The sequence below is a fragment of the Pelobates fuscus genome, chromosome 3, assembly GCF_036172605.1.
Source record: "Pelobates fuscus isolate aPelFus1 chromosome 3, aPelFus1.pri, whole genome shotgun sequence".
In the NCBI taxonomy this organism is placed as follows: Eukaryota; Metazoa; Chordata; class Amphibia; order Anura; family Pelobatidae; genus Pelobates; species Pelobates fuscus.
In genome coordinates, this window is record NC_086319.1 from 42,088,796 (window position 1) to 42,102,696 (window position 13,901).

Below are 13,901 nucleotides of genomic sequence, written 5' to 3' on the forward strand. Positions count from 1 at the left end.
AGTACTTTTGTCCTTAATAATGGTGCAACAAACAGTTTGTCCGGTGGTCTCTCCACGGGTGCCTGAGTTTGATCTGCTTTTATGGCACATAAGAGTGGAGAAGACACTTCGGAAACCGTTGTAGAGACAAGACACTCGGGAGGTACAATCAGGAATACCTCTTGTTCAGGAATCTCATCTGTCTCAAACTGCCTAGACAGCACATCTGCCTTTGTGTTCTTGGTACTGGGTCTGTACGTAATGAAAAAATTGAAACGGGAGAGGAATAGTGTCCATCTAGCATGTCTAGAGGACAATCTCTTAGCATCCCTGATATATGCCAAGTTCTTGTGATGGTAAAAATCAAAAGTGGCTCTTTGAAACCTTCTAAGAGATGCCTCCATTCTTTAAGGGCGAGAGCAATGGCCAGTAACTCCTTATTCCGATGTCATAGTTTTTCTCAGCAGGAGTTTGTTTTCGAGAGAAAACCCCACAGGGATGTAAAGGTGCATCAGGACTCTCTCGTTGAGACAGAATGGTTCCACTCCTGTCTCTGACGCATCCACTTCCAAAATAAAGGGTTTGGCAGGATCGGGGTGCGTCAAAACAGGTGCTGAAGCAAATAAAGATTTTAATTTATCAAACGCCTCTTTTGCCTCCTTGGGCCAAGAATTACAGTTAGCTCCTTTTCGGGTAAGGTTGGTGATAGGAGCAATCACAGATGAAAAACCCTTAATGAATCTGCGGTAGTAGTTTGCAAATCCTTGGAAACGTTGTATAGCTTTGAGGCCTTTGGGTAACGGCCATTGCAATACTGCTTCCAGTTTACGTGGGTCCTGTTTTGAAACCAGAAGGGGATATTACATATCCAAGGAATTGTATTTCAGTCTGGTCAAACTGGCACTTTTCAAGCTTGCAATATAAGCCGTTCTCCAGCAAAGTTTTTAACACGATTTTCACATGTTCGTGATTGTTACCCAGGTCTGGAGAATAGATACTGGTGTCATCTAGGTACACCAGTACGAACATGTGGAGGTATTCTCTAAGGACATAATTTATAAGGTCTTGGAATATCGCTGGGGCATTGCACAAACCAAACGGCATGACCAGGTACTTATAATGCTCCATTCTGGTGTTGAACGCCGTTTTCCACTCGTTTCCCTCCTTAATTCTGACTAGGTTATATGCTCTCCTTAGGTTGAGTTTGGTGAATACCTTTTAACCTGTCTAATAATTCCGAAATAAGGGGGATCGGGTAGGCGTTCTTAATTGTTATCTTATTTAAGCCCTATAGTCAATGCAAGGGTGTAGGTGTCCTTTTTTTTAGAAACAAAGAAGAACCCAGCCCCAGCAGGTGAAGAGGATCTCCGTATGTGGCCCTTTCTTAGAGCATCTTTTATATACTCCTCCAAGCAGAGAGTTTCTTGAGGAGACAGCACATAAACTCCCCCTTTTGGAGGCATAGTGCTCGGTAGCAAATTTATGGCACAGTCATAGGGTCTATGCGGTGGTAATACCTCTGACTGAACCTTATTAAAAACTTCTTTTAGCTCTAAATACTGCGGTGTAATTTATGTGGTTAAGGGAGGTGCAGTAGGTACATTGATGGTACCAACACGTTGTGGCATATGGTGTTCACAATGACTTTTGCAATTCTCTCCCCAACCCACACTTTCTCCTTTAATCCAATCTAGACATGGATTGAGTTTCTGGAGCCAAGGGAAACCGGGTATCACAGGGCAGGAAGGGAAAGAAATAATCTGGAAAACCAAATCCTCAGAATGTAAGATGTCTACTGAGACAGTGATAGGTAATGTTTCCTGAGTGATGAGAGGTTGGATAAGAGGTCTCCCATCAATGGCCTCAACTGCAATGAGTCTATCTTACTGCCTCAATGACAGGAGATGTTTAGCAGAGAATTCTCTATCAAGGAAATTCTCTGCTGCCCCAGAGTCGATCATGGCCTCACACTGAATAGAAGTTTTCTTACAATGTAGAGTTACTTTTACAAGGAAACGGTTCTTAGTCAATTTGAGGGACATATATATCACACCTAAGGTCAGTCCCCGAACGTGCCTTAGGTGCGCATGTTTTCCGGCCGAGCCGGACATGAGAGCCTTAGATGTCCCTTCTTCCCACAATAAAGCCACAACCCCTCCTTTCGTCTATGCTGTCTCTCTGCCTCAGTGAGCTTAGTATTGCCCAATTGCATGGGCTCAGCCTCTGGAAGTGGAACAGGGTTAACTACCACTGGGTTGGAAAAACGAGGGGCTATAGATAGGTTGGTACATCTTGAACGTTGTTTGTTCCTCTCTCTTTCCCTGCGTCTATTGTCAAGTCAATCATGTAGGCTATATAATCATTAAGATTGACAGGAAGGTCTCTAGCAGCGGTCTCATTCTGTATATTCTAAGCCAAACCCTCAGAAAAGGCAGCCACCAGACCACTGTTAGTCCAGTCCACCTCAGAGGCTAACGTCCTAAATTCTATAGCGTAGTCAGCTACAGAACGACTGCCTTGCTTAATTCTCATTAGGGCTTTAGCTGTGTTTTTCTCTCTTCCCATAGGCTCAAAGGTAGCTTTAAATGTTGTTAGGAACTCACTATAATTACGGGCAATGGAATTACCACTCGCCCATAAGGGGTTGGCCCAAGTTAAGGCCTTACCCGTTAGCTGGTTCATAAGATAGCCAATCTTTGACTTATCTGTTGGGAAGGAGCCAGGGGAAGCCTCAAAGTAATATTCGATTTGGTTAAGGAAACCTTCCTTGGAATCACCTCCAAAACGAGGAGGAGGAGAAAGAGTTATGGATGGAGGTGTGTATGCCACAGGTGCAGGAACAGGTGGCGGAGCTACTGGTTGTACCGGAGGTGCTTCAAGATAAGCCATTCTCTGAAGCAAGGTCTGGAATGCTTGGGCAAATTGATCTAACCTGTGGTCCATATCCTTCACCCTGCCTTCACAGGCTATCATATGCTTACATAGTTCTGCAGGATCCATGGCCCTGTCGTAATGTCACGACTGCTAGTGTGGTCCAGCACGCAGAACTATGTAACATCTACGTAGAATATGTAGGACTAGTGGAGGATCGAAGCAATGGCGACAACAGCCTAACGAACCCGTGACAAGTTGAATGACCCTTGGCAGTGAAAGGGTTAATTATGTGAGCGGATGGCCAGCGCTCGCTAGCCAGCCAGACATTAAAATAGTAAATATAAATACACACAAATCCTAGGGGGCTCAATATGACCCCGATATTGCCATAATGACGAGGCAAGAGAAATAACAGGGGTACATAGTTCATCCTGTGCCCCAAACCCACCTTTTCATTCTTTATTTAGATACAATCATAAAGACAATTGATAGCATATGATATAATACATGCTCATAAAGAGTTTTTTTTTTTTTGTAATAAAAATAATATAACAGATAAAAGAATTATACAATGTGTCTGCATCGGCTATAAAGAATTTTTCAGTTTTGTAATAAAAATAATATAACAGATAAAAGAAGTATACAATGTGTCTGCATCTGCTTTAAATAATTTTTCCAGCTTTATAATAATAATAAAAAAAATTAACAGATAAAGGAATTGTACAATGTGTCTGCATCATGCAAAGGCGAAAAAAGGTCCAGTTAATTTGCAATGCAAAAGCGGTTAGTAGCACTCTTTTTCACATAAGTAGTAATTGAGTACATAGCTTGACTACCCAAAACAAGTCATCTATGTAGTGGAAGATGGTGGGCCCCAGCCCCCCCCCCCCCCCCCTCTACCCTCAAATTTCTCACTAAATCTACTGCTCCCACAGATCGCACACTTTCTGAAATGTCAGTGTGTTTCTAACTTGCACTCTCAGTTTATGCATCAAGTAGTTATCTTTCACCTTAGCAGCAACCTGGGGTATTGATGGGGTAACAGGGTTAAGCCATCCCTGTGTTAATGCTCTGCGAGCAGCTAAGTAAATCATGTTTAATCGTTTCTGCTCGTGTTTAGTTAGACCTTCTGTAGGTCTCGACAATAGGCAGGCCCAGGGATATCCGTCTAAAGGTCTTTGTAAAACATTTGCTCCCATTTCAACCACCTGCTGCCAGAATTCAGTCACCCTAGCACGTGTCCACCACATATGAATGTAACTGCCTCTTTCACCACATGATCGCCAACAGGTGTCAGCAGTGTTTGTTTTCACCGGTGTTGTGTAGTCATTCTATTATTTTGGCAATGGCATGTCCACCCTCCATTTTATATTTAATTAGGGTCCTCACCGAAAGGCAGGTGGGGGCATATGCAGGTGATATATTTCCATTATAGTGGAATTCTATATATATCCATATATAAATAAATAAAAATACTTGCAAATATATATATATAAATATATAATTACATTAGTATTCAAGTAGAATATAAATACATATATATGTACCGTATATATATTAAAATCCCAGGTGTACATTTAAGTAATCTTTTAACATAATTATGTGATTTTAGTTATTAAAATTTGAGGGACTTGCCTGACGACACAGGCAGAGTGTCCAGAGAATTAAATTTGCAAGCCCTATATTTAACCCTGTAACTTTCCAAGACACCATAAAACCTGCACACTGGGAGTACTGTTTTACTCAGGAGACTTTGCTGAACACAAATATTAGTGTTTTAAAACAGTAAAAAATTTATTACAACGATGATATCAGTGAAAGTGAAGTTTTTTGCATTTTTAACACACAAACAGAACTTTCTCTGACAATATTATTGTTGTAATACATTTTACGGCTTTTAAACACTAATATTTGTGTTTAGTGAAGTCTCCCGAGTATAACAGTACCCCCCATTTTTATGGTGTTTTGGAAAGTTAAAGAGTCAAGTATAAGGCTTGCATTTTATTTTTTTTCACATTGAAATTTGCCAGATTAGTAATGTTGCCTTTGAGACCATATGGTAGCCCGGGAATGAGAATTACCCCCATGATGGCATACCATTTGCAAAAGTCGACAACCCAAGGTATTGCAAGTGGGGTATGTCCAGTCTTTTTTAGAAGCCACTTAGTCACAAACACTGGCCAAAGTTAGCGTTCATATTTGTTTTTTTGCATTTTTCACATAAAAACAAATATGAAAGCTAACTTTGGCTAGTGTTTGTGAGTAAGTGGCTATTATACGGTCTCAAAGGCAACATTACTAATCTGGCAAATTTCAATGTGTATAAACTGAAAAATGTAACGTGCTATGTATGACCCTGTATCTTTCCAAAACAATATAAAACCTGTTCATGGGGGGTACTGTTGTACTCACTAGACATCGCTGAATACAAATATGTGTATTTTATTGCCGTAAAGGTTAACAGTATTATTACATTTACAGTTAAAATGCAATGCAGAATAAACAAATTTTTTAATTTTCCAAATTGTTTTACATTTTATTCATATTAAATTATATTTCTTATATAAATATTTGATGTGATGTGAAAGCCCTGTTTCTCCTGAACAAAATTATATATATATATATATATGAGTGAGTGAGTATAATATGAAAGTGGTGAATTACAGTTGAACAGGCATATAGCGCAAGTTCCAGGTTTTGTTTTGATCAGAACATGTACAATTGGCTCCGTCATTAAGGGGTTAAACATTGTAACATTATACCAGTAGCCTGCCTGCTGCCTGGGGAAATCTTGGATAAAGCAGGACATTTGTACTCAGATTATACCTCCTTGCACACTAACATTGCAGTATTTGAGTACACCCCATACCAATGTATGTCTTAAAATAATGTTGTAAGGAAAAGAAAATAGTAAAAAGAACCATAAAATAAGATATTACCTAGACTCCTACCATTTAAAAAAAAAAAAAAGGCATATAAACACAAAATATTCAATAAAAAAACAAAAAAAAACAACTTTCTTACAGGTAATTTTTTATTAAGTGAGAATAATTAGAGAGCAGACTCCGATAGATGGGTTTACTGAGCCCTTACTCCAAAAGGGACTGGTCATAGTTCCCCCTTCTACTACCAGTCCAGAAGCTGTGAGCCTGAGGAAGCTGGCAAGGCTGCCCCCCATGCCAACCAGCTGCACCATGTCAACCCACTCCTCCATACTAACAGTGTCAGCCCTGCCCCCCTTGTCAACCATCTGCCAGCATGCACCGCATGCCAACAGTGCCAGCCTGTACCCCCATGCCAACAGTGCCAGCCCTGCACCCCTATGTCAACAGTGCCAGACCTTCACCCATGCCCGCATGCACCCCCATGTCAACCAGCTGCACCATGTCAACCCACTCCTCCATACTAACAGTGCCAGCCCTGCCCCCCTTGCCAACTATCTGCCAGCATGCACCCCATGCCAACAGTGCCAGCCTGTACCCCTATGCCAACACTGCCAGCCATGCATACCTATGCCAACAGTGCCAGCCCTGCACCCATGCCAGCATGCACCCCCATGTCAACCCACTCCCCCATGCCAACATTGCCAGCCTGTACCCACATTCCAACATTGCCAGCCTGCACCCTAATGCCAACATGAACCCCCATGCCAACAGTATCAGCCCTGCACCCATACCAGCATGCACCCCCTTGGCAACCCACTCCCCCACCCGCCATGCCAGCCCTGTTTCCATGCCAGCAGTGCCAGCCCTGCCCCATGCCCCCCTTCTCCCACACAGTGCCGGTCACGCGCTTCCCGTCGACTTCCCCGGCCGCTGACGTCACTCCCAGGATGCAGCGCGCAGCTGTCAGCGGAGGAAGATGGCGGAGGGCGGAGTGGTGGATCTGGAGACTCAGAGAACTGAAGTGTCCGCTTTACTTAAAACCCAGCTGCGGAGAGGGGACACGTGGTGAGCGGCCCGGCGGCCAGGCCGGGGGGTGGGAGGGTAATGCCTGTATCACAGGGGAGGCTGGACGGCTGACATGGAGGGCAGAGAATATCTGTATCATGTCCTGCTCCGGCTGGGGGAGCAGCGAGCACCCTGGGGACCGGCACAGTGTGTCCCAGTGTGTCCCAGGGCCTGCAGCTCCATCCGGCACTGATTGACAGACACACTGCATGCACTACTCAATGACATGGGACAACATGCCTCCAAATCACTGCCTCCAAATAACTGTCCCCCAATCACTGCCTCCAAATAAACGTCCCCCAAATCACTGTCCCCCAAATCACTGCCTCCAAATAAACGTCCCCCCAAATCACTGTCCCCCAAATCACTGCCTCCAAATCACTGTCCCCCAAATCACTGCCTCCAAATAAACTGCCCCCCCAATCACTGCCTCCAAATAACTGTCCCCCAATCACTGCCTCCAAATAACTGTCCCCCAATCACTGCCTCCAAATTACTGTCCCCCAATCACTGCCTCCAAATAAACTGTCCCCCCAATCACTGCCTCCAATTAAACTGTCCCCCTAATCACTGCCTCCAAATAAACTGCCCCCCAATCACTGCCTCCAAATAACTGTCCCCCAATCACTGCCTCCAAATAACTGTCCCCCAATCACTGCCTCCAAATAACTGTCCCCCAATCACTGCCTCCAAATAACTGTCCCCCAATCACTGCCTCCAAATAAACTGTCCCCCAATCACTGCCTCCAAATAAACTGTCCCCCAATCACTGCCTCCAAATAACTGTCCCCCAATCACTGCCTCCAAATAAACTGTCCCCCAATCACTGCCTCCAAATAAACTGCCTCCAAATAAACTGTCCCCCAATCACTGCCTCCAAATAACTGTCCCCCAATCACTGCCTCCAAATAAACTGCCCCCCAATCACTGCCTCCAAATAACTGTCCCCCAATCACTGCCTCCAAATAAACTGTCCCCCCAATCACTGCCTCCAAATAACTGTCCCCCAATCACTGCCTCCAAATAAACTGTCCCCCAATCACTGCCTCCAAATAACTGTCCCCCAATCACTGCCTCCAAATAACTGTCCCCCAATCACTGCCTCCAAATAAACTGCCCCCCAATCACTGCCTCCAAATAAACTGCCCCCCAATCACTGCCTCCAAATAACTGTCCCCCAATCACTGCCTCCAAATAACTGTCCCCCCAATCACTGCCTCCAAATAACTGTCCCCCAATCACTGCCTCCAAATAAACTGCCCCCCAATCACTGCCTCCAAATACACTGCCCCCAATCACTGCCTCCAAATAACTGTCCCCCCAATCACTGCCTCCAAATAAACTGCCCCCCAATCACTGCCTCCAAATACACTGCCCCCAATCACTGCCTCCAAATAACTGTCCCCCAATCACTGCCTCCAAATAACTGTCCCCCAATCACTGCCTCCAAATAACTGTCCCCCCAATCACTGCCTCCAAATAACTGTCCCCCAATCACTGCCTCCAAATAACTGTCCCCCCAATCACTGCCTCCAAATAAACTGCCCCCCAATCACTGCCTCCAAATACACTGCCCCCAATTACTGCCTCCAAATAACTGTCCCCCAATCACTGCCTCCAAATAACTGTCCCCCAATCACTGCCTCCAAATAACTGTCCCCCAATCACTGCCTCCAAATAACTGTCCCCCAATCACTGCCTCCAAATAACTGTCCCCCAATCACTGCCTCCAAATAACTGTCCCCCAATCACTGCCTCCAAATAACTGTCCCCCCAATCACTGCCTCCAAATAACTGTCCCCCAATCACTGCCTCCAAATAAACTGTCCCCCAATCACTGCCTCCAAATAAACTGCCTCAAAATAAACTGTCCCCCAATCACTGCCTCCAAATAACTGTCCCCCAATCACTGCCTCCAAATAACTGTCCCCCCAATCACTGCCTCCAAATAACTGTCCCCCAATCACTGCCTCCAAATAACTGTCCCCCAATCACTGCCTCCAAATAAACTGCCCCCCAATCACTGCCTCCAAATAAACTGCCCCCCAATCACTGCCTCCAAATAACTGTCCCCCATTCACTGCCTCCAAATAACTGTCCCCCATTCACTGCCTCCAAATAACTGTCCCCCAATCACTGCCTCCAAATAACTGTCCCCCAATCACTGCCTCCAAATAAACTGCCCCCCAATCACTGCCTCCAAATAAACTGCCCCCCAATCACTGCCTCCAAATAACTGTCCCCCAATCACTGCCTCCAAATAACTGTCCCCCATTCACTGCCTCCAAATAACTGTCCCCCAATCACTGCCTCCAAATAACTGTCCCCCAATCACTGCCTCCAAATAACTGTTCCCCAATCACTGCCTCCAAATAACTGTTCCCCAATCACTGCCTCCAAATAACTGTCCCCCAATCACTGCCTCCAAATAAACTGCCTCCCAATCACTGCCTCCAAATATACTGCCCCCCCAATCACTGCCTCCAAATAAACTGTCCCCCAATCACTGCCTCCAAATAAACTGTCCCCCAATCACTGCCTCCAAATAAACTGCCCTCAAATCACTGCCCCCCAATCACTGCCCCCAATCACTGCCTCCAAATAAACTGCCCCCCAATCACTGCCTCCAAATAACTGTCCCCCAATCACTGCCTCCAAATAACTGTTCCCCAATCACTGCCTCCAAATAACTGTTCCCCAATCACTGCCTCCAAATAACTGTCCCCCAATCACTGCCTCCAAATAACTGTCCCCCAATCACTGCCTCCAAATAACTGTCCCCCAATCACTGCCTCCAAATACCTGTCCCCCAATCACTGCCTCCAAATAAACTGCCCCCAATCACTGCCTCCAAATAAACTGCCCCCAATCACTGCCTCCAAATAACTGTCCCCCAATCACTGCCTCCAAATAAACTGTCCCCCAATCACTGCCTCCAAATAAACTGTCCCCCAATCACTGCCTCCAAATAAACTGTCCCCCAATCACTGCCTCCAAATAAACTGTCCCCCAATCACTGCCTCCAAATAACTGTCCCCCAATCACTGCCTCCAAATAACTGTCCCACAATCACTGCCTCCAAATAAACTGCCCCCCAATCACTGCCTCCAAATAAACTGCCCCCCAATCACTGCCTCCAAATAACTGTTCCCCAATCACTGCCTCCAAATAACTGTCCCCCAATCACTGCCTCCAAATAACTGTCCCCCAATCACTGCCTCCAAATAACTGTCCCCCAATCACTGCCTCCAAATAAACTGCCCCCCAATCACTGCCTCCAAATAAACTGCCCCCCAATCACTGCCTCCAAATAACTGTCCCCCAATCACTGCCTCCAAATAACTGTCCCCCCAATCACTGCCTCCAAATAACTGTCCCCCAATCACTGCCTCCAAATAAACTGCCCCCCAATCACTGCCTCCAAATACACTGCCCCCAATCACTGCCTCCAAATAACTGTCCCCCCAATCACTGCCTCCAAATAAACTGCCCCCCAATCACTGCCTCCAAATACACTGCCCCCAATCACTGCCTCCAAATAACTGTCCCCCAATCACTGCGTCCAAATAACTGTCCCCCAATCACTGCCTCCAAATAACTGTCCCCCAATCACTGCCTCCAAATAACTGTCCCCCAATCACTGCCTCCAAATAACTGTCCCCCAATCACTGCCTCCAAATAAACTGTCCCCCAATCACTGCCTCCAAATAACTGTCCCCCAATCACTGCCTCCAAATAAACTGTCCCCCAATCACTGCCTCCAAATAAACTGCCTCCAAATAAACTGTCCCCCAATCACTGCCTCCAAATAACTGTCCCCCAATCACTGCCTCCAAATAACTGTCCCCCCAATCACTGCCTCCAAATAACTGTCCCCCAATCACTGCCTCCAAATAACTGTCCCCCAATCACTGCCTCCAAATAACTGTCCCCCAATCACTGCCTCCAAATAAACTGCCCCCCAATCACTGCCTCCAAATAAACTGCCCCCCAATCACTGCCTCCAAATAACTGTTCCCCAATCACTGCCTCCAAATAACTGTCCCCCAATCACTGCCTCCAAATAACTGTCCCCCAATCACTGCCTCCAAATAACTGTCCCCCAATCACTGCCTCCAAATAACTGTCCCCCAATCACTGCCTCCAAATAACTGTCCCCCAATCACTGCCTCCAAATAAACTGCCCCCCAATCACTGCCTCCAAATAAACTGCCCCCCAATCACTGCCTCCAAATAACTGTTCCCCAATCACTGCCTCCAAATAACTGTCCCCCAATCACTGCCTCCAAATAACTGTCCCCCAATCACTGCCTCCAAATAACTGTCCCCCAATCACTGCCTCCAAATAACTGTCCCCCAATCACTGCCTCCAAATAACTGTTCCCCAATCACTGCCTCCAAATAACTGTTCCCCAATCACTGCCTCCAAATAACTGCCTCCCAATCACTGCCTCCAAATAAACTGCCTCCCAATCACTGCCTCCAAATATACTGCCCCCCCAATCACTGCCTCCAAATAAACTGTCCCCCAATCACTGCCTCCAAATAAACTGCCCTCAAATCACTGCCCCCCAATCACTGCCTCCAAATAAACTGCCCCCCAATCACTGCCTCCAAATAACTGTCCCCCAATCACTGCCTCCAAATAACTGTTCCCCAATCACTGCCTCCAAATAACTGTTCCCCAATCACTGCCTCCAAATAACTGTCCCCCAATCACTGCCTCCAAATAACTGTCCCCCAATCACTGCCTCCAAATAACTGTCCCCCCAATCACTGCCTCCAAATAACTGTCCCCCAATCACTGCCTCCAAATAACTGTCCCCCAATCACTGCCTCCAAATAACTGTCCCCCAATCACTGCCTCCAAATAACTGTCCCACAATCACTGCCTCCAAATAAACTGCCCCCCAATCACTGCCTCCAAATAACTGTTCCCCAATCACTGCCTCCAAATAACTGTCCCCCAATCACTGCCTCCAAATAACTGTCCCCCAATCACTGCCTCCAAATAACTGTCCCCCAATCACTGCCTCCAAATAACTGTCCCCCAATCACTGCCTCCAAATAACTGTCCCCCAATCACTGCCTCCAAATAACTGTCCCCCAATCACTGCCTCCAAATAACTGTCCCCCAATCACTGCCTCCAAATAACTGTTCCCCAATCACTGCCTCCAAATAACTGTCCCCCAATCACTGCCTCCAAATAAACTGCCTCCCAATCACTGCCTCCAAATATACTGCCCCCCAATCACTGCCTCCAAATAAACTGTCCCCCAATCACTGCTTCCAAATAAACTGCCCCCCCAATCACTGCCTCCAAATATACTGTCCCCCAATCACTGCCTCCAAATAAACTGCCCCCCAATCACTGCCTCCAAATAAACTGCCCTCAAATCACTGGCCTCCCAATTCACTGCCCTCAAATAAACTGCCTCCAATTCATTGCCCCCCCAATTCAATTCCCAATTCAATAACCCTTTCATTCACCTTACACTCTCACCTGTTAGTGGTGCTTAAAAACAAATAACCTCTAAGATTTAATTTATCAAAAGTTATTTATGCATATAGCCCACCCTTAAAAAGACACAGTTGCTCCATGATGCGCCCAGTCCCCAAAGAAAAAAAAAAATACTCTTTGCTTTTCAGACTAACGCACACATAAGGTAAAGAGACTTATTCGGATAAAAATGTTACGAAAATAATGAATAAACCACCACTATTTTAAATCCATTAAAAAAAAAAAAAAATATATATATATATATATATATATACATTTTTACACACCGGAAGGTTTAAAATTAAAAGAGCAGTGGGAGGGGGAATAAAAAACATAGCTTAGCATTTTGTGAACCAACCACATTTATTCATTGTCTTGTCCTTTTTGTGTTCATTTGGCCACAGAGATGTTTCCTGGCACTAAAGTTGTTATGCTGCTTGGGGTTGTCCCATTGTTAAGAATCAAACCATTTTGCAACTTTGGGAAACAGTGGTCGAACCCCTCTTCACAGCTATCTCTAAAGCATAAGTTCCCCTTCCGTATTAGCGATATAAATTTTTCATTATGTGTACAAAATGTATATTGTTCTATCAGAAAGGGAACGTCTGCTTTTGTGATATTTCTGAAAATAGGGAGTGAGTCCTCAGGAAAACCAAGTGTCTAACCATTGGAAAATGGTTTTATTGTTATTTAGCTGGAACAATGCCAGGGGATTTCTGGCACTATAACCACTACAGCACACTAATGGTTATGGTGCTTAGATTGTCCCTTTACGCGTTTAACAACAGACTGGTGATTAATTCATGCACAGTTAATTTTTTTGTAAGTATCGGCTGATAATCACGAGCAATACAGGTAATGAATGAGTGGGCCGGCGCGTCCATAAGGCGGCTCAAGCGGCCGCCTTAGGGCACACCGGCCCAGTGGGCGCTAGATCGGAGTGACCGGCAGGAGGTGGGCGCACAGCGCTCCCTCCTGCCTGCCACTCTGTGAAGTTTGGCCGAGCGGAGCAGTGCGCAGCGCGGTCCTGGAAGTTATGTTTCCTGTACACGGCCGGACTGAAAGGAAGTGCTCGCTTAGAGAGCTCTTCTTATCAGTCCGGACAGGTCCAGGAGACTGAATCTGCCACGCTACAAGGAGACACACCGGGGGGTGGGGACCAAGGAGATGAGAGAGGGCACTAAGGGACAGGGGGGTGGAGGGGGCTCGACACTATGGGACAGGGGGTGTTAAGGATCACTATAGGATGGGGGTGGTAGAACACTATGGGACAGGGGATGGGGTGGAAAGGAACACTATGTAAGCAGTGGTGTATCCTGGTTTTGTGCTGCCCTAGGCAGGACAAAACTCAGGCGCCCCCCTCCCGCCCGTCCCACCCCCATCCAAGTCTTCCCCCCGCCCGCACCACCCCCACCCTTCCCCCGCCCCGCCTTCTAAATACACACACACACATTCACTTACAGATACGCATACACTAGCTAACAGAAACACACACTCGCTAACAGAAACACACACACACTAACAGACACACTCACTAACAGACATACACACTAACAGACATTCACACACACACACACACACACACACTAACAGACAT

General features: G+C 45.9%; 1 protein-coding gene across 4 annotated transcripts in view; it reads left to right on the top strand.

Moving 5' to 3' along the window:
* The first annotated feature begins 6,699 nt into the window (after positions 1-6,699).
* The window catches only part of USP15 (ubiquitin specific peptidase 15), a 240,680-nt gene continuing 233,478 nt past the window's right edge, over positions 6,700-13,901 (top strand). For all 4 annotated transcript variants that reach the window (XR_010090423.1, XM_063446968.1, XM_063446970.1 and 1 more), the window contains exon 1: positions 6,700-6,803. Coding sequence is in view for 3 of the 4 variants with exons in the window: in XM_063446968.1 (XP_063303038.1) it covers positions 6,715-6,803 (89 nt within the window). In the remaining variant the exon portion in view is untranslated. The remainder of the gene's footprint in view (positions 6,804-13,901) is intronic.